Here is a 19,672-nt window from a genome sequence, read left to right as displayed (position 1 = left end):
ATACTTATTCTACTTGGATCAACTGATTGTGGTTCAAGTAGCGGGAGAATATAAGCCAGCCGTACCTAAACCACACCATCTGTGAATAGTGGCCGTAAGCCATGGCTGCGTAGCTCACGCTAAGCATGTTCAAATCGGAGTAGAATTGAAGCGACTTCTTGCCAATCGTCAGCTTGAAAACGCTGATGTTCACGCTGACGTTGAATACCTTACCAATGATCAGCTTTGAGAGGTGGTGAAAGATGAGCTCGATATTGGTGAGCATGGTGAACGAATATTTTTCAAGAAAGTTGACACTTTTGAGCACATAAAGCTCCATACCTTGTTTATTATGGTTCTTGGCAAACCGGCTGACGCCACGGAAAAGGCTAATGTGGTTTGCGTGGCCCGAAATGCCGTCTTCATCAAAAGTGACAATTTTCGCATTATTCGATTTTACATGTTTCTTTAAAACCGTCTCTATGGCTGCTGGATCCCAGATTTCGTTCATCCCGTCCTTGAACAGGTCTGTAATAACCACATTGGAAGCTGGGAGACCCAATATCAGAGCCGACCGTCGCAATTCATTACTCCGAATCGGACCCATGCTAGGATGTGCGGCATTTCCGGTGGAAAGACACAACAAATGGACATTGTTATGGTGGGCTGGACGACTCAATTCAAGCAACGAAGGCAGAAAGAACATTACTTCGTCGTCTGGATGTGCAATGATGAAATAAATCTCGGAATTGTTGATGGTACTCCGCGGCCCCACAGGTATATATGGATATTCCGGTTCATTGACGAAACTTTTTCCACTTTTGTACCGCTCAGTGATCTGAGGAAGGGCAGTGGATAGACATATCCAAATCACGAACGACGTGGCCACGGCCTGGATCAATAACAACGGGACCCGAAATAGCATAGAGTTGGCCAAATTCCAATTCGCAACCCCAACATATATACGGGCGCATGCAGGACATGAAAGCTGCAAAAAGATCAAAGCAGAAAGAGCTGAAAATGAATATTCATATATTCATCGCTTCATAAGAATATCGGCATACTGAAAGATTCTACTTTTTGGAAATGAAGGTGTATCCTGTGTTCCACACAATATCGATTTCGGTTTCATTTCTGTCCCACCCATTTACCTGCTCAAGCTCAGCAAAAAAGGACCCAATGAAATCCTTCTTGTCTCCGGTGGCTTCCTTGTAGGAGTGGAATCCACTGTAAGTCGAGAGATAGCCCTCCAATTCCTTGAGTTTAATTCCCTTTCTGACCAAAACCAAGTCGTCCTTCTCATTGGGTTCCTTGGAGGTATTTGGGTGCAACTCCAATTTGTTAACTTTTTTGTTTCCATACAAACTTTCAGGGATGTGCTTGTCCACCTCAACATAGAAGTTTTTGATGATTTCTCGGCCGGGATTCTCCCAGTATGGACCAATATACTCAGGATCTTCATAGACATACTTGAAGTAGATATCATAGGCATTTTTCAATGCGGTAGCCTTCTCGACTTTCGAAGGCCCAGAAAACGACGTGATCACTGGGTCTACGTAGTACCAATACGCCAAAACTCCCTTAGGTTTCAATAATTTGGCAGCAGTGGAGAAAAAAGTATCGTAGTCCTTGAACCAATGGATACATTGAGCAGCGGTGATTAAATCAACGGAACCTTCTTCGATTGGGTTTTCGCCATCATAAAGCTGAGATTCCACACCGCCAGCCTTGAAATTGATCCTGCTTGAATCGTCAATTTCAAGTTCTTTCAATCGTTTTTGCTTCAAATCTGTAGCAGTTTTGATCATCACTGGTGAAAGATCCAAGCCATCCACACGCTCTGCAATGTTCAAAAGGGGATACGTAGCGACTCCCGTGCCACAACCCAAATCTAACGCATACTTAACGGGAACTGGGTTTCCCCGAGACTTTATATAGTCTCCCAAAATGCCGTAGAAACTTGGCGGGTAATGAGGACGGAACGTGTTGTAGTTGAGAGACTTGAATGATGCTTTCGAGTAAGTAGCCATGATGAAATAACTCCTAAATGGTTTTTAAGTTGCAATAAATGGCCTTTTATAGACAAATTTCGGAGTACTTTTCCCCCACATTTTCCACTGACCTTGGTGCGGCGTTCCGCGGCACAGTGCGTTTCGGGTCCGACGCGGGCACCGCTCCGACTACACTTCTCATACCGTAATTGATTTATATTACTCAATTCCACTCAAAGAACGCGTCAGCATTGTTCTCGAATTCCTCCTTTCCGTCCTGAGTGATCAGCCATTCTAGCGTTTCTGCTTGGTCCAAAAATGGTGCAAGTCCAAGAGAACCATCGGCTGCAAAATCGTTCATGTGTAAAGGTCCCTTAAGATCAAGCTTAAAAGGATCAAACAGAAGAAGTGACTCTATACCATCACTTTCCGTGGGTGGTTCTTCGTCACCATCATTGGTAGGAAATTGATAATCACTGCTAGTAGTGCTTCCACGACGGTCCATTTTTTCACTTTCTCCTTGCAAATTTGAATCGGGAATCTGATAAGATTCATCTTGCGATTTGGTATTTGAAAATGGATTACCGAACCGGTGTTGAGGTTCCCTTACCACAGCTGTTTTCGTGATTGGTTGGTTGGATGGTTGGGGTTTAAACTTAACCTCTGACGCTGGCTGTTTTGAGGTGTTTGGTGATAAAACTCCCAGAACAGTTAGCTCGAGCAATTTCGCTGAATTCATACTAGCACACCCTGGGATGTTTAGTCTACTTTCACACTTCAAGTAGCAAACGGTACCGTCCAATAATTTTTTCAGATGAAGCCTTAATGGTCCTCCCTTGGTATAATCCAAGCAACCACGAGCCACCAAAAGAGCCAAACGTATTTGTTGCCTGGGAAGATTTAATGGCACAGGTATCACGAACGGCAGAGGGGACGTCGAAATACTTTTCATCATGTCCAAAATTTGAGTTGAAGACTGTTGAATCATGGTAACTGAAGACATAATAGACCCCACTTGTCCCGTACCCTTGGTAAGTTGTTCCTTTTTCGATAATCCAACATCGTGGTGATTCCCATACTTTGAAAGAATGGGTAAGTACGCCAATATCTTGGCGTGACAGAATAGAAAAATGAGGGTGAGTTGCTGCTTGCTGTAATGGGTCCAGCCATTCTTCGCTTCGCCGTTTTCGCCGATATTGAACGCACTGACATCGATGTCAAACTTCAACTCCGCCGGAAGCTCACGCCGCCAATTGTCAAGCATACCGTCTCGGACAAGTGCTTTATTATAAATATCATCGTTTTCAAATCTGGAAAAAATCGAGTCCAAAATTTTACCCAAGACTTTGCAGTATAAAATGACCGCAAGCGCAAATTTGGAAACCTTTCCAACGATGGAAAGTTTAGTGTTGTTGATCATCACAATGTTTTCGTTTTCGTCATCAGAATCATCATTTCTACCGGCAAAGGGCAAGGCACATTCTATTTCGAAATCTTTCAACAATCGTGGAACACCGAGGTTCAATGAAGAGTAAATGTCCAAGCAGTAGACACACCAGAAGAGAATTCTTCTTTCTCCTTGTAAAAAATTGCGAAACTCGGCATTTCCATCACCAGATATTCCTAACACAGCAGCAGGACATCTATGTAATCTCAACTGCTGGGCCATAGTGATAAGTCTTCCACGAAGCTCATAGCAAGTGGTGATGTCACCAACAACAAGACAATATTGCATTGCTAAGGAAAGGACCTGAAGCGACTGGATTGAGCAGTACTTTGTGATGATACAATTGGGTCGAATAAAGTGATGAATAAGGTAGTCATAATGAGCCAATGATTCAGAATACCACTCTGTGCCCTTGGAGTCTCCTCGTATATGTGTGTTTTTGTTGGACACTAAACTGAGTGCTACAACGATGACGACGATAGCGGTGAACTTCTCTATCAGTTCATACTTTTGGTCAACTTCTTGAACTCGATTATGTTCCATGGTTGCTGTGAGCTTTGCGTATCCACTCATGAACGCATTTTTGTTCAATATGGGAAAAGCACTTCCCCAGTCCTGGAAGTAAGTGGTGATGAGCTGATCCAAGTCGATTCTGGATGGAAGCTGGATCAATTTTAAGAGCGCAAGAACCTCAGATTCGGAAAGTGCAAAGTCTTCTCTGTCCATCAAAAACCTCACGTTAGGACGAGAGGAGCCCGTACTTGGAACAGGCTCTTTTAACGATGCCAATGTATGTGCAGCAAGTACGCTTTGCTTGGATTTGTAGCCGAAACTCTGGCAAAACTTGGCTAAAAGCGTGGGAACAAAAAGGGTTTCTTCGGTGCTTCGAGGAATCGACATGGCAACTAGAGATGTGAGTAGTTGTTGCTTACTCCGTTCGTCGACCGGATGATTGGTGGACTTTTGCATCTCGGCGATAGCTGTGGCAGCAGCAAACGCTCCCGGGGCTGGTTTTTCCCCAGAATAATTGTTCTGAGGCTCGTCAAAACTGAGTAAGCTGTCGTCGTCGTCGCTCACGATCGAGCCCGCCAATGAACCAGTAACAGAATTGGCAAGAGATGGAGGTCCTACTGAGCCTGCTAACGATACTGGTCTTTCATGAACAGTATGGGGAAACTGTGCACATCCACAGGGACACCCCTTCTGGTGTTCATGCCAATGAGAATTTTGGTTATCGAGTAACGACAAGTTCAACGATGTAATAGCTTGTCTTGGTTCGACAATTGTATCCACCACGAGCCCATTTTCCATCGGCAGTACCTCCCTCTTCAGTTGTGATTTGTCTACGAGTGTTTCTCCGACCTTATTGTTCATCAACTCCAACTGCTCTTGTCTCATTTCCAACAATCCAGCGAGCTTTCTATTTTCGGTTTCAAGTTGTCTGATCCTCTCTTCAAGTGTCTCTGTATACCCACGGGGAAACGCTCTTCGTGAAAGCTTATCTGAGACAATACATTTGAACCCTACAGCAGCACAGTTGGAGCAAGACGGTTGTTTTCCATCACATTTAGTCTTCTTGGCTCTACACCGATCACACGCTTGTGCTACTCTTTCTTGAGCGGCTCCTGGAGCCATAATAGTTTTCGTGTTTGTGGATCCGTTCTTACGGGCTTTAGGTTTCGGTTTGGGTTTCGGTTTGGGAAGCTCCATTGTGGAAAGTAAGAAGTAATCGAATCGGGTATCGTTGCAAAAGAATTCGAATCAACTATCGTAATCGAATCAACTAATCGTGCAATAATCGTATTTGATTTCGTTGCAGAAACAGTTTGGAAAGAACTCTCAATAAATATACACTGGCTTCGTGTCGCTCAATGCTGTAGCGCTTTCGAGTCGCAGGTGCAAAAGTATCTAAAAAAATCGTATCGAATTGAAATCAGAATGATTGGAAGCGCATCTGACTCACACGCCGGAACCGCTCTTAAGCACACGCTGGTGTGCGGATGCAATGACGAAAGTTTCCCCAGATTCTCGAATGGCGATGCGGCTAATGGTAACGCGGGCGTCTGCAAAACGAATACAGCTTGAGAATGATCAGGGGCTTTTTCTTGCAGAAGCGGATGATGGTGGTGAAGGGCTTGCTGGGGAAGTTGCTGTACATAGAATTAAGCGGCTGTACGAGCTGAACGGTGAAAAAAAGCACAAATCAGTGGCGAAAACCACCGTTTCGAAGCGGAAAAAGACAAATTTGAAACGAGAAAATGGTACTGAAGGCGTCAAATTAGAACAAGGAACTGAGAGAAAGATAAAAACTGAGAGTTTTGGTGAAAAAAGCAGAGAAGAATCCGAGATCAAGACTGAAATAAAGGTAGAACCTAAGACCGCAATCAAGTCTGAGTCCAAAACTGAAATCATTTCCGAATCCAAAACTGAAATCAAGTCTGAACCTACAACTGAAAAGGCTGAGATGGACTGGTGCGATGGCACTAAACCCCCGAATGTTTTTCGTAAGCTCCAAATCGAAGACATAGAGCTGGTTCCCTCCTCGCTTGCGCCCAAAAACTGGGATAAGGTATACAATCTGGTAGTGGAAATGCGTGCCAAGTTTATGTCTCCAGTGGATACTATGGGCTGTGAGCGTATTCCTCTGAAAATTCGACCCCATGGTTTCGACTCACCTCGTACGTATCGGTTTCAGCTCTTGATTTCTCTCATGCTTCTGTCACAGACAAAAGACGAAGTCAACTTTGCAGCTATAAAGACACTTGACGACGAGTTGATGAAGCGGGGTTTTCCAAACGGTCTATGCTTAGAAGCAGTGTTGGCAACTTCAGAACAAGATATAAACCAGTGCATTCAAAAAGTTGGTTTCCACCATCGTAAAGCTGGATATATCAAAAGGGCAAGTCAAATGCTCCATGATAACCATTCCGGTGACATTCCTGATAACATTCGCGATATTGTAGCACTTCCAGGTGTGGGTCCCAAAATGGGCTATCTTCTTCTCCAGAGAGGCTGGTACAAAAATGAGGGAATTGGGGTGGATGTTCATATCCATAGACTCGCGCAAATGTGGGGTTGGGTAAGTGCCAAGGCTCGAACTCCCGAACAAACCAGACTAGAATTGGAAAGCTGGCTACCACGAAGACTCTGGGGCGATATCAACCCGATTCTTGTTGGTTTTGGCCAAGTTATTTGTCCTCCAAATTACGGCAATTGTGATATCTGCACTCTAGGAAAACAAAAATTGTGCAAAGGAGCCAATAAAAAATTGGTCAACTCTGGTATAACTGCAGATAGAATTAAAAGGCTTCAAAGGCAGCGTGGCGATCTCGCAATGATGATTGACGAACTAACTAGTATGCAACCATATTGACATTTTTTTTGCACCCAACTGTGCGGTGTATGGGTGCGCGGTTTGGGTTCGGGTTCGCACGACGCCATCGAGTTTGTTGAACTCTCCTCAATAATAGGTTTTGTAGACATCGTTAATATAACCTTTAAGGACACTTGGAGACTGCGTGCGCACCATTCGCACTGCCAATCACACGTATGATATGAATAATAACTCCAAATTCCAATCTCAGCCGCAAAACATGCAGGCGCAACAGATCCTTCTTCAACAACTTCAAAGCAATGGCCAGCTGGGCCAATCGGGAAACTATGATTATGACATGTATAATTACAGAATGGGTCCTTATGGCCAGGGCCAAACACAGGGCCAGAATCAACTGTTACCCCTGTTACCATCACAGAATAATCATCAACAGCCACCATATTTGAGAATGTCGAATCCTCCCGGACAAAACTTACAGTATGCTCTGCCACTGTTGCCCCACCAGCATACCACCGAGTCGATCAATGTGACAAATCCCGGCTCCGTTTACTGGCAACATCAACAACAGCTCTGTCAGATGTCGAGAACCGCCAATGTTCCTCATTTCTATGCCCGGCAATACGCTGCCAATTCCCGCAAGAAGAATCCTTACAGTGAAGTCAAGAGTATGAACTTGGTCGACGCCACTAAGCAGGTGGTAGCGGTGTTGGAAGAACAAGAGAGACTGGTGATGAAACTGACAATCACCCAGAACCCAGCATTGCTTCACAACAAGAAGATGACCACCGATTACGATGATGACCACATGCAAGAGGAACAGCGCATGCGCCTCAAGTCACAGGGCCGCCAGCTCTGGTGCCAATTGGATTTGAGCGGCCAAGGACTCACCATCTTGTCCCCCAAATTGTTCCAGTACGAGTTTCTCGAATCGCTTTTTTTGAACAATAACAAATTGACCGAGATTCCCCCGGTGATATCACGTCTCAAGAGCTTGCGTACGTTGGACTTGTCTCGCAATCGTATTTCGGAAGTGCCTCCAGAGCTCGGTATGTGCTTCAACTTGCGGTATCTCTTCTTGTTTGACAACAACATCACGACTCTCCCGCTCAATTTCGGTAACTTGATCGAGTTATTGTTCTTGGGAATCGAGGGTAACCCTCTCGACCTCAAAATCGCCAATATCGTTGCCGAACAAGGCACCAAAGAACTCGTGGCATACCTTCGCGATACGAAACCGGGCCATCCTGCGCCAAATCCACGTCCCTGGTTATTATTGGAGGATGATGGCGAAGTCATAGACCCCACAACGAATCCAGAAGCTTACAGTTCTACCACAAGCGATTCTGAGCCTGATTCCTTCACGTTATTGTCATACAACACATTGTGTCAACATTATGCTCCAAGCAAGTTGTACAAGTTTACACCTTCGTGGGCTTTAGATTGGGAATTCAGACGGGCCGCTTTGAAAGAAGAGGTATTGAGCTACAAGACTGATGTTGTATGTATGCAAGAAGTGGAAACCAGGACTTTCCATGACTTCTGGGTGCCGGTGATGGCCGAAATTGGGTACAAAGGAGTCTTTTTCTGCAAGACAAGATCTAAAACCATGGGTAGTGTTGATTCTAAAAAGGTTGATGGATGTGCTACTTTTTACAAGAGCTCCAAGTTTGAGTTGTTGACCAAGATGAACTTTGAATACAACAGTGTGTGCATGGGATCGGACAAGTATAAGAAGACGAAGGATCTTTTTAACCGGTTCATGAACAAGGATAATATTGCCTTAATCACATATTTGCAACATCTTGAATCCGGCGAGAAGATTCTCGTGACAAACACACACTTGCATTGGGATCCAGCTTTCAACGATGTGAAGGCATTGCAGGTTGGAATCTTGTTGGAAGAGCTTCAGGGAGTTCTTAAGAAGTTTGGCCACACCGACGATGTCAAAAATGCCAATGTCGTCATCTGTGGAGATTTCAACTCTGTTAAAGATTCCGCCGTGTATCAACTTTTCTCCAGTGGATCTGTGACCAAGCATCCCGATCTCGATGGTCGTGACTACGGACGGTTTACCGACGAAGGGTTTAAGCATGTGTTCAAGTTGAAGAGTGCTTACGATGGAGAATTACCGTTTACGAACTTTTCACCGGGATTTACCGAGGTGATCGACTACATTTGGTATACCCCTGGAAACTTGCGGGTCAAGGGGCTTTTGGGAAAGATCGACGACAACTATCTCAAGAATTGCATCGGGTTCCCCGACGCCCATTTTCCCTCGGATCACATAGCCATCGTCACCAAGTTCCAGATCAAGAAAGGCATTTCCTCCGCTCGCCGACCCGATTTCAAGCCCGATTTCAAGGGCACATCGAGAAAGACGTAGCGTGTATATTAGATAGGTTAATAACCATAGTGACCAGAAAGTAGGGCAACGTGCAATTAGCAGCAGCCGCAGCACAAAAGTCCGAGATTTTCCGCGCACACGGTAATTCATGAGTTTGTTAATACCCACCGTAAACGATTATACCGATGCCCACGGCGATGCTGAAGGCACTTTGGAGTATGAGAAGTGTATAAGAGCGTGCCAGGATGAGAGAAATGACGAAAACAAACTTGTTTACCCGTGGAAATTTGAAGTGGTGAAAGGGTTCTTCAAGCAGACCGACGAGGCCACCGACGACTTGAAGTTTAGGTACACCGAGGAAAACTTTGGCCGGTTGAAGTCGTGGGACGAGATCACCAAGACGTTGGAGAAGCTCAATGCCGAGGCTGCGGACAACGAGAGCTACAAATTGGTGTTTTTGGCTCGTCATGGTCAGGGCTATCACAATGTGATTGTGGAGAAGTATGGATTTGAAGCATGGAGAAACAAGTGGCACAACCAGACCACGGATGGCGAGATTGTGTATGCTCCAGACCCCATGTTGACGGAATTGGGTATAAACCAAGCCAAAGAGAACAATGTGGCATGGAAGCAGGAGGTGCAATTGGGTGCGCCTATACCCCAGGCTTTCTATGTTTCACCATTGCAACGTTCTTCGTGGACGTGTGTGCTCACGTGGGAGGGTATCACGGAGCCACGTCCTCTTGTCACGGAGGCCATTCGTGAGACATTGAATGTGAATCTTTGTGACAAACGGTCGTCCAGGCTGGTGATTGAAGAGAGGTTCAAAAAGTACGGTTTTAGAATCGAAGATGGATTTCCCGAGGAAGACACCTTGTTCAAGGACCATGACCGCGAGACTCTCGTGCAACAGTCGTTGCGAGTCAATGGGTTTCTACAAAAGCTCTTTGACAATGAGTGGAATGGCCACAAGGTCGACCGCTCCAAGGTCCACGAAAATACGGTTATAAGCACCACTTCGCACGCTGGAACCATCCGCGCCTTCATTACGGTGTTGGGTCATCGTATGTTCACCATTTCTACAGGAGGAATGCTCCCCGTGGTGGTGAAAGCTACCAGGCAAACTGACTAGAGAGTAGGTCAGTGTGCTATTTTTAGTCCGCACTGCGCATTCCTTCGCTGCGACCGTGCATATTGCGGTGGATCGGGATGAGACTGTACGAGCCGGAAAATGAAGATAACCAAAAAGAAGAAAGCTTTTCGGAAGCAAACAAAAACCAGAACGTAGAATGCCATAGAATATCATACACAATTATTCCAATTGCATCATAATCTCACCTCTTTCATGTCTCGTATCGGCCAAGCCAGGCGTGCATGCACCACGCGGGGCTCGCGGCTTGTTTTCTGCTACTATAAGTAGCCGAGCCGAATCTGCATTTTTCACTATTGCTACCCATGTTGATCCTAGGGTACCTTTGGTACATTTATTTATTGGTGTTCCCTGTCGCAGCGTTTGATTGGCCATGGGAAGACGATAGCAGCTCGGCTTCAGGGTCGGCTTCGGCTACGGAAACCGATTCTGATAGAAACAAATATGCTCCTTACGAAACCGATTGTCCGTCTGGGGAGTTGACCCGGCAGTCTGTCAATATCTCCGATGGCGAAAGAGACTACATCACCCATCGGTGGGAAAAAACCAACAACAAGCTTATTGAATTTTTATCCGAAAGAGCCAATTTATCTGACTTTGATGCGGAAACTTACATCAACGATTATTCCGACGAGCATAACATCACCATTGGTGTAGCGTTTTCTGGAGGAGGATACCGTGCCATGCTCTGTGGAGCTGGCGAGCTCTTGGGGTTGGACGACAGATACGACGGGGAAGATTCGGAGAATGGTCTTGGGGGTTTGTTGCAAAGTTCGACATATATTGCTGGTTTATCCGGTGGAAACTGGCTTGTTGGACTGATGGTTTTAAACGACTGGATCTCAGTGGCTGATATTTATTCCGGAAAAAAGAAAATTTGGGACTTGGAGGACTCGATTTTCAACCCTAATGGAATTAATGTCATTAAAACGGTGGAGTACTACAAGCATATTTACGATGCTCTCAACGCCAAAAAAGATGCTGGGTTTGAGACCTCGATTACTGATATCTGGGGCCGTGCCCTTTCCAACCAATTTTTTGAAGGCGATCAAGGTGGAGAGAACGTTACCTGGTCCTCCATTCAAGATTTGTCCAGCTTCAAAGACTACGAAATGCCATTCCCAGTGGTGGTTGCCGATGGAAGAACCCCAGGTACTTACATCATTAACAGCAACTCTACTGTTTTTGAGTTCAATCCCTTCGAAATGGGATCGTGGGATCCATCTGTTCACACATTTTTCGACGTCAAATACTTGGGAAGTGGAGTTCTGGGTGGTGATCCTAAAAATGACAAATGTACCGCTAATTTCGACAATGCTGGTTTCGTATTGGGTACTTCTTCTTCTCTTTTCAACCAGGTGATTTTGAGACTTCCTGGAACCAGTATCCCCAGCGTTCTTAAATCTCTTCTCAACAAGTTGTTGAAACTGGTTAGCAACGATGAAGATGATATTGCAGTATACGAGCCAAATCCATTCTATGACTCGGAGTATGGTGGTCTGAGATCTGTCCTCAAGAACGATACTCTCTACTTGTGCGATGGTGGAGAAGACAACCAAAATGTTCCTTTGTATCCATTGATCCAAACGGTTCGTAAATTGGACATAATTCTTGCCTACGACAATTCTGCCGATACCAACCAAAATTGGCCCAATGGTTCTTCTCTCGTGGAAACCTACCAGCGTCAATACTCGGTTCAAGGAAGAGGTACGCCATTCCCATATGTTCCTTCAGTGGATGAATTCGTCGATAAAGAGCTCAACAAGCGACCTGTGTTCTTTGGATGCGATGCTTCGAATATGACCGATCTTGTTCAACAGCTGAAAAACAATAATATCAACGAAACCGATATTCCCTTGGTGGTGTACATGCCCAACCATAGACACTCTTATAACTCCAACACTTCCACCTACAAGATGTCCTACGACAACGATGAAAAATGGGGAGTTATAAGAAACGGATTTGAAGTTACCACTCAAAAGAATGGTACTACTGATGATGGATGGGCCACTTGTATGGGATGTGCCATCATCAGACGTTCTCAGGAGCGCAGAGGTATCAAGCAATCTTCTGAATGTGAAAAATGTTTTCAAAAATACTGCTGGAATGGAGGTTCCAAAGATGCCGTTGCTAGCACTGATGCTGCAAGTCCTACAGGTTCCAGTTCCAGTTCCAGTTCCAAATCCAGCTCGCAATCGTCATCTACATCCACCGGCAAGAAGAAGGGTGCTGCAACATCTGTATCGGCTCCATGGCAAGCAGTGGTGTATGTAGTCTTGCTCATTAGTGGTGCCTTTATCATATAGACAAAATGGCAAATTTTGCAGATTTTTATATTTATGAATTATACGTACACATTAGTGCTTAAAATGATGTATAGGAGTAAAAGTGGTAGGGAAGTTGTTATGTTGTTCCTTTTTAATTGGTATTGATATTAGTCTTTTCGCAGTCAATTCTGTCTTGAGGCTATATTTTTTTGGTGGTAAAAAACCACCAGAAAAAATTAGAATAAGCCAAGGAAAGCTCTAGTACGAAAGAGATGATACAGAAACATCGAACACTCTGAAACTTAGTCTGGTATCCACATCTACTTACACCATCTCTACCAGATACATCACGTGATCGCATCGCCATTTTTTTCAGAGCCGCATTCGAAGCTAACGAGAAGAGCATAGCTTCCTATTTGCATACAACTGAACTATATCACCAGCACCTCTTCAACATCGCTAGAGTGAAATGGTAAAGTCATACGATAGATATGAACAAGAAGCAAGCTTTGGAGTCATCGCTTCCAACTCCAATGTCATATGGTTACCTCCACTTCAATCATCCAAATCCATTGGAAGAGCATTAACTGCCGCTTTAGAAGAGATTCTCGTATGGGACATCAAGACAGGAGAGATTATCAGCCGTTTAAGAGACGGGTTGACTCCTGGAGCCCACAATGCTCCCACTTCGCTGGCACCAGCCACAGTCACCGTATTAGCATACCACCCCGAATCCAACATTGTAGCATCAGGATACAGCGATGGGTCCATTAAAGTGTGGGATTTAGCATCAGCATCTGTTATAATGACGTTTCAGGGCCACAAGTCGGGCGTGAGTATACTCAAGTTTGACAGAACCGGAGCTCGTCTTGTGTCCGGCTCGTTCGATTCCAGTATCATAATGTGGGATTTGGTTGGCGAAGAAGGATTGTTTAAGCTTAAGGGTCACAAGGGACAGATAACCGGTACTGAGCTACTTTCGTTGCATAATAATGAGGACCTCAGTGATTCCATGGAAGATTACTTGATGAGTGTTTCGAAAGATGGACTTATCAAATTGTGGGATTTGAAGAGTCAGCAGTGTGTAGAGACTCATGTTGCACATTCAAGTGAGTGCTGGTCCTTGGGCACCGATACGGAGCGAGGACTAGTTTTTACGGCTGGAAATCGTGATGAGATCAAGGTGTGGAAATTGGATCTTACCGAGCCAGATACACAGAAAATTGTTGAATTGGGTAATTTTCAAAAGCAAAGTAAAGCCAGAACGAGCGAGATTCAGTTTCAGGATATTTCCATTGCTGATACTACAGCGACCATTTTGTGTTTGCAGAATGCCGACCGTACCATTGAAATATTCAGAATACGACTGGACGATGAAATCAAGAAGGGAATTGCTCGAAGAACAAAAAGATTAGCAGAAAAGGGACTTGATCAAGAGGAGATCAAGCAGTCAATACAAGAAGCTCAGATCAGCATGCTTGTGGTTCCATATACGACGGTAAGAGCTTCCGCCAAAATCCGGTCCTGTTCATGGGCACCAAAATCATCAAGAAAAATGGGGTTATTGGTTTCTCTCGCCAACAATTCCATTGAGTACTATACCATTTCTCTGCCAGAGCTGGTCAAAAAAGCCACTCCAACAGATGTCATACCAGTGAAGCAGAACACAGTTGAACAGTTGGGCCATAGAAGTGACATTAGAGCCATGGATATCTCACCAGACGATAAGTTAATAGCCACTGCATCCAACGGTGAACTCAAGGTATGGAATCTCAAGACCCAAAACGTTATCAGATCGTTTGTGTTGGATAGTGGATACGCATTATGTTGCAAATTTCTTCCTGGAGGCACTTTGATAGTCGTTGGGTTCAAAAATGGTGCTTTGGAGTTGTGGGACTTGACATCTTCTTCGTTGGTTGACCGGGTTGAATCTGCCCATGGTGAAGACGAAGGGTCGGCAGTATGGACGTTGGACTTAACTCCTGATGGACACCAGTTGGTGACGGGAGGAAACGACAAGACGGTGAGATTCTGGAATTTCAATGTCGAAAAGGAAACGGTTCCTGGAACCGAAACCACCATTCTGAGGATGCGGATGGTTCATAGTAAGACGATTGAGGTCAACGAAGATGTTCTTTGTGTCAAAGTATCGCCTGATTCTCGGTTGTTGGCAATCTCGCTTCTTAACAACAATGTTCAGGTTCTTTTCATGGATACCTCGAAGTTATTTTTGACCTTGTATGGTCATAAGTTGCCGGTTCTTTCCATCGACATTTCTTCAGATTCAAAATTGATTGCAACTTCTGCCGCCGACAAGAACATCAAGATATGGGGTCTTGACTTCGGAGACTGCCACAAGTCGATTTTTGGGCACCAGGACTCGATTATGAATGTCAAGTTTCTTGGCGAAACCCACAATTTTTTCTCAGCTGGAAAAGATGGAGTGGTGAAATATTGGGACGGAGACAAATTTGAATGTGTGCAAAAGTTAGCGGCACACCAGTCCGAAGTGTGGTGCTTGAGTGCAAGTAGTGACGGGCTGTTTGTGTGTTCGACATCTCACGATCATTCCATTCGTTTATGGATGGCTGGAGACGACCAGGTGTTTTTGGAGGAAGAGCGAGAAAAGGAAATGGACGAACTTTATGAGGAAGAATTACTCGAGGGTGTTGAACAAGAAAAGAGTGGTGAGCAAGACGAAGAAGAGACTACGGGTGTTCAGAAGCAGACGATGGAAACTTTGAAAGCTGGAGAAAAACTCATGGAAGCGCTCGATATTGGATATGAAGATATTTGCAACCATGAGCAATATGACGCCGATATGAAGCGGTACAATGCTCTGAAGGCAGGTCCAGCTCCAGTACGTCCTACACAGCATACGGTGTTAATGGCAATGGGAGTAAGTGGACAGGAATATGTCTTGAGCGTAGCATCCAAGATCAGACTGTCGCATATGGAAGATGCACTTTTGGTGTTGCCATTTTCCTATACACTCAAGTTGTTGAAACTCATTGAAGTGTGGACAAGTGGAAGTCAAATCGCGGGGAACATTGTCCATCTTTCACTTATTTGTAAGATTTTATTCTTCATTGTGAAGAGCAATGCTCGAGAATTGATAGGGCAGCGAGACCCTAAACTCAAAAACCAGTTGATGGTTGTGAAGGAACAGATAAGACAAGCGTTACAGACCAGTTCCACAGAGGTAGGGTTCAATACCCAAGGTCTCAAGTATGCCAAGCAGCAATGGAGACTCGAACATGAGACCGAATATATTGATGAAGAAGAACAAAAAAGCGCTCGGGACAAGCGTGCGATCAAGCGAACCTACACAACGATATAGTATAGATACTGAAAAATACCATGAAAGTAGTAAATTGACATTATTTTGTCGAATCTGTTCCACTGTATATGAAATGAATTTACATTGTACCGTTCAATTGTCGTCCGCATTGTAACATTACAATGTAACGTTCACGTTGCACTGTTCACTGACATCATAATATATTTTTTCCTGAAATGAAATCTTAGCTCCATCTTGTCAGACTCTAGATCTTGCTGCGAATTCGTTCTTGCTGCAAATCTCACAGATCAATTTTCTGTTTCAAAGCATATATTTAAATCAGGTCATTCGCTTACAGATTCTAATCACTGTTTCGTATCGAATCATTATGCCAAATTGGTTCTTATGCACGTCGGCTACTGGCTCTTCCAGACGTTCAGCCTTATGCTGCACACAGCTGCACCGTGCCGCATCATCTGGAACCGCACCGCCAACACTAGAGTCCGAGTCCTGGTGAAAATAACCTATATCGTAGAATTTACATATAAAATCAAGTTATACTCTGAAATAAACCTGCTAGGTATATATACAGGGTCCTGCCGTATATCTTTCTGTGGCTTCGTTAAAGAAACCCCGCCATATCTGCCCCGCCAAAAACCGGCCCAACCACCAAAATCTCAAGGTCGTCTGCGTTGCTAGTTAATAATCCGCCCCGCACGATTTCGTTTGGATCAGCTTAAATTGAAACCTGGAACCTCCCATATTTTTGACAGTTCCGAGTGGTAACGCAAGCAGAGTGCACTGGAGCACTACAGCAAGACACGTTGTCGTCCGCAGCACTTTTTGTGTTGTAAATTGATACCATTAGTGAAAACTATATTTGGAACGAAAATCGAAAAAATCCAAAACGAACCATATATCTGACCAAAATCTCCAGCACATCACTCTTCTGTTCCATTAAGCTTAAAACCCACTTGTTCATAACAAAAAAAAATGTACAACCCGCCAATGAACCAGCAGATGAACTCATGGCATTCACGCTACTCCGGGGCTGACCGGCAAAAAGTGGTCCAACTTTTGTCTCTGGCGCTCAAGGACATCCAGAGCAGCAACTATGACCCACAAAGAGCCGCCACCATGGCCCAGGAATTCGAAAAGTATACGTTCATGAAGTCTACCAGTCGAGATGAGTATTTGAGGCTCATCGAACAAAAGGTCATGCAGCTCCGAGAGAACAGTAGAAGGAAGAGTATGATGAATGGAAACGTGAACATGAACGGAATGAACCTGAATATGAACGGAATGAACCTGAACATGAATGGAGGCATGAACATGAACCTGAACATGAACCTGAATATGTCCAACATGAACATGTCCGGTATGAACCTGACCATGGGCAATATGAATCTGAACATGAACCAGAACGTGAATCAGAACATCAACCCAAGCGTAAATCAAACCTTGAACCAGAGCGTGAGCCTGGGAATGGGCCAGAATATGGGCCAGAATTCGTCCCCGAACATGAACATGAACATGAACCAACTGAGCCCCAATCAAAGATTCATGCAGCAGCCAATGCGCCAGCAAAACCCTCAGCCGCTGTCGTCTCCGAACTTACAACAAGCGACAACTCAACCGCTGGGTTCTCAGCTTCAACAAGTTAGTAACATGATTCGCAATACCCCCATACCTCCTGCCCTTTTGTCACAAATCCCCCATCTTCCACCAAACGTGAACACATGGAACCAAATATTCGACTGCTACCAGAAGAAAATCATTCCTGCCGTGGCTATGCCAGTAATCAAGGAAATGCACGGTGCTCATGTCTCGATCGTAATGCGTCAGCACCAGCAACGGTTGAATCGCGGTGGAAACATGAATGTGAACATGAACAACAGTACCAATACCAACTTGAACACCCAGAACATGGATATGAGTACCGGAAACATGAATGGAACGAACTTGAATGTGAATGCCAACAACATCAATTCCAACATGTCTGTTCAGCAGAGACAGCAAATGTTGCAAAACCAAATGAGAAACAGCCAAATGTTACAGCAACAACAGCAACAACAGCAGCCTCCTAAACCGCCGAATTTGACCATTACTCCCCAAGATATGGCAAAATACAGCGGTGATGCAATGAACCTTCTCAGTCGTCTTCAAAGCAATGGCTCTATATCCCCCAACTTGGACCAGGTGCAAAAAGAAAGCTTTATCAGAAAGTACATATCTCACCAGAAAGCAACTGCTTGGAAGCAACAGGAAGCAGCTCGTCGAATGCAACAGTCGCAGCCTCCTGCTTCAGCTCCTCAGCAGCAGTTTCCACCAAGCAGTCAATTTTCTTCTCAGGAACCACAAGCTCTTCCAGCTCAACCAGTACCACCCCAACTGGCTCCGGCGCAGGCACTGCCTATGATGAATATGCATATGTCTCCTGTTCCTCCTCCTCAACAGCAGCAGCAGCAGCAGCGCATGCAACTTCCTCCTCTCAACGACGAAATGAAAATGAAACTTCGGCAGTTGGTGGAAGAGGTGGCCAGAAACAGCATTGCATTAAAAGACGTTACCATGTCGTTGACCGGACCGCAAAAGGATGCTGTTCGAGACGCTGTTATGCGAATTTCGCAGCTGTATTCCAATGTCGACAGTATCATCAGCTACTTCTATATCCTCACCAGAAATGCCGAAGGAACGAAGCGGCTCATTCAAATGAAGTACATGACCAAGAACATAATGGAGAGTCTTCAAAAGGGTGTGTATTTAGCTGGGCCCGATTTATTGGAGAAGCTAAAGTTGCAGTACCAAAAGTATTTTGAGTATGTCAAAGAGCAGTTTGCAGCAAGGAAAAACCAAATGAACCAAAACCAAAATGCAATGGGAATGATGAACCAGAGCCAGATGCCTAGTAATATTCCCGCACAAGTTTCGGAACAGACTCAGACTCAGAACCTGAACCTTCTTTTCAACAGACTTCCTGTGCAGCCCCAAACTCAACAGTCAACGCTGCTTGCACCTCCTACCTCGCAATCGACAAAACCTCCTTCAACTCATCCAGGACAAACTCCGCGGTTCAGCAGTCCTATGATGGCGGGTCTGCCAATGGTTCAAAGAGCTACCCCCAAACCTCAAGCCAAGAAACCTCCAGCACAGTCTCGCAGAAAAGGTTCAACCAAATCTGTGTCCAATGCAGGCGGTATACCAACACCAGCGGCCAATGCTGGAACTCCAGGAAGCGGTGTGGGCGCTTCAAGGTCCCCGAACAGCTTCCCTACTCCCCATGGACAACCAGGAAGTAACAAAAATACACCACAGGAATATTCTCCAGCAAAAGGAGGCTCCATCGATGTTCCATTGGAAGAGATCTTTGGACGCTCATCCACGGACACTAGAGTTGCTCACCGGAGGAGCCTTTCTACTTCAGATCCAGAAAAATTCTTCTATGCTACGCTTGCTAACTTACTTGAACTTGGAGAAGATGCCGCCGACAAGGCGAGTGTCCATGGCCATTCACCTCTCTCACCTGTTCAACATGGTGAGTGGAGCTGTTCTGTAAGACCAGAAGCTATCACTTCGTCTTTCAGGCAAGTTGATTTGATTCGAGACGTCGTGGCATCGGATATAATTCAGATTTGCGAGGTTTTGTCGGAACCTCCAAAGAGGGAAGCTGTGGATGATTTAGGTGGTGATGTGAAGAGGTCAGATTGGCTACATGAGCCAATTCTGTTTGAGGAATGGCGAAAGAATTTCGATCAGGTGGAACTGAAGTCTAATATAATAGTTTAGGCAGTTGTCGTTGATTCGGTGGATTAACATCCTCATATTTATAGCAGTAAAAGAATCGAGTTATTTTTCATAAGAATTCGATTACAGTTCCACT

At 44.9% G+C, this 19,672-nt stretch overlaps 9 protein-coding genes across 9 annotated transcripts; 6 read left to right on the top strand and 3 right to left on the bottom strand. All coding sequences in view use genetic code 12, as the record gives it.

Moving 5' to 3' along the window:
• Positions 1 to 4: 4 nt before the first annotated feature.
• On the bottom strand, positions 5 to 904 carry PGUG_01294 (N-acetylglucosaminylphosphatidylinositol deacetylase; the record flags this gene model as incomplete). The annotated part of the gene is made up of 1 exon (XM_001485573.1): positions 5 to 904. The coding sequence occupies one exon, from the start codon at positions 902 to 904 to the stop codon at positions 5 to 7; it is 900 nt and encodes a 299-aa protein (XP_001485623.2).
• A 148-nt stretch (positions 905 to 1,052) lies between these two features.
• PGUG_01293 (uncharacterized protein) lies at positions 1,053 to 2,009 on the bottom strand (the record flags this gene model as incomplete). The annotated part of the gene is made up of 1 exon (XM_001485572.1): positions 1,053 to 2,009. One exon carries the CDS (start codon positions 2,007 to 2,009, stop codon positions 1,053 to 1,055), a length of 957 nt encoding a protein of 318 aa, XP_001485622.1.
• A 184-nt stretch (positions 2,010 to 2,193) lies between these two features.
• CAT8 (DNA-binding transcription factor) lies at positions 2,194 to 5,127 on the bottom strand (the record flags this gene model as incomplete). Its single annotated transcript, XM_001485571.1, has 1 exon — positions 2,194 to 5,127. The coding sequence occupies one exon, from the start codon at positions 5,125 to 5,127 to the stop codon at positions 2,194 to 2,196; it is 2,934 nt and encodes a 977-aa protein (XP_001485621.2).
• Positions 5,128 to 5,422: 295 nt separating this feature from the next.
• On the top strand, positions 5,423 to 6,790 carry NTG1 (bifunctional N-glycosylase/AP lyase; the record flags this gene model as incomplete). The annotated part of the gene is made up of 1 exon (XM_001485570.1): positions 5,423 to 6,790. One exon carries the CDS (start codon positions 5,423 to 5,425, stop codon positions 6,788 to 6,790), a length of 1,368 nt encoding a protein of 455 aa, XP_001485620.2.
• Positions 6,791 to 6,971: 181 nt separating this feature from the next.
• CCR4 (CCR4-NOT core exoribonuclease subunit) lies at positions 6,972 to 9,134 on the top strand (the record flags this gene model as incomplete). Its single annotated transcript, XM_001485569.1, has 1 exon — positions 6,972 to 9,134. One exon carries the CDS (start codon positions 6,972 to 6,974, stop codon positions 9,132 to 9,134), a length of 2,163 nt encoding a protein of 720 aa, XP_001485619.2.
• A 109-nt stretch (positions 9,135 to 9,243) lies between these two features.
• PGUG_01289 (uncharacterized protein) lies at positions 9,244 to 10,227 on the top strand (the record flags this gene model as incomplete). The annotated part of the gene is made up of 1 exon (XM_001485568.1): positions 9,244 to 10,227. One exon carries the CDS (start codon positions 9,244 to 9,246, stop codon positions 10,225 to 10,227), a length of 984 nt encoding a protein of 327 aa, XP_001485618.2.
• A 323-nt stretch (positions 10,228 to 10,550) lies between these two features.
• On the top strand, positions 10,551 to 12,551 carry PLB5 (Plb5p; the record flags this gene model as incomplete). Its single annotated transcript, XM_001485567.1, has 1 exon — positions 10,551 to 12,551. One exon carries the CDS (start codon positions 10,551 to 10,553, stop codon positions 12,549 to 12,551), a length of 2,001 nt encoding a protein of 666 aa, XP_001485617.2.
• Positions 12,552 to 12,981: 430 nt separating this feature from the next.
• Positions 12,982 to 15,852, top strand: DIP2 (snoRNA-binding rRNA-processing protein; the record flags this gene model as incomplete). Its single annotated transcript, XM_001485566.1, has 1 exon — positions 12,982 to 15,852. One exon carries the CDS (start codon positions 12,982 to 12,984, stop codon positions 15,850 to 15,852), a length of 2,871 nt encoding a protein of 956 aa, XP_001485616.2.
• A 933-nt stretch (positions 15,853 to 16,785) lies between these two features.
• Positions 16,786 to 19,578, top strand: MED15 (Med15p; the record flags this gene model as incomplete). The annotated part of the gene is made up of 1 exon (XM_001485565.1): positions 16,786 to 19,578. One exon carries the CDS (start codon positions 16,786 to 16,788, stop codon positions 19,576 to 19,578), a length of 2,793 nt encoding a protein of 930 aa, XP_001485615.2.
• Positions 19,579 to 19,672: the final 94 nt, after the last annotated feature.

Source organism: Meyerozyma guilliermondii, genomic scaffold (assembly GCF_000149425.1).
Source record: "Meyerozyma guilliermondii ATCC 6260 scaffold_2 genomic scaffold, whole genome shotgun sequence".
In the NCBI taxonomy this organism is placed as follows: domain Eukaryota; kingdom Fungi; phylum Ascomycota; class Pichiomycetes; order Serinales; family Debaryomycetaceae; genus Meyerozyma; species Meyerozyma guilliermondii.
This window is presented reverse-complemented; position numbering and strand designations above follow the sequence as displayed.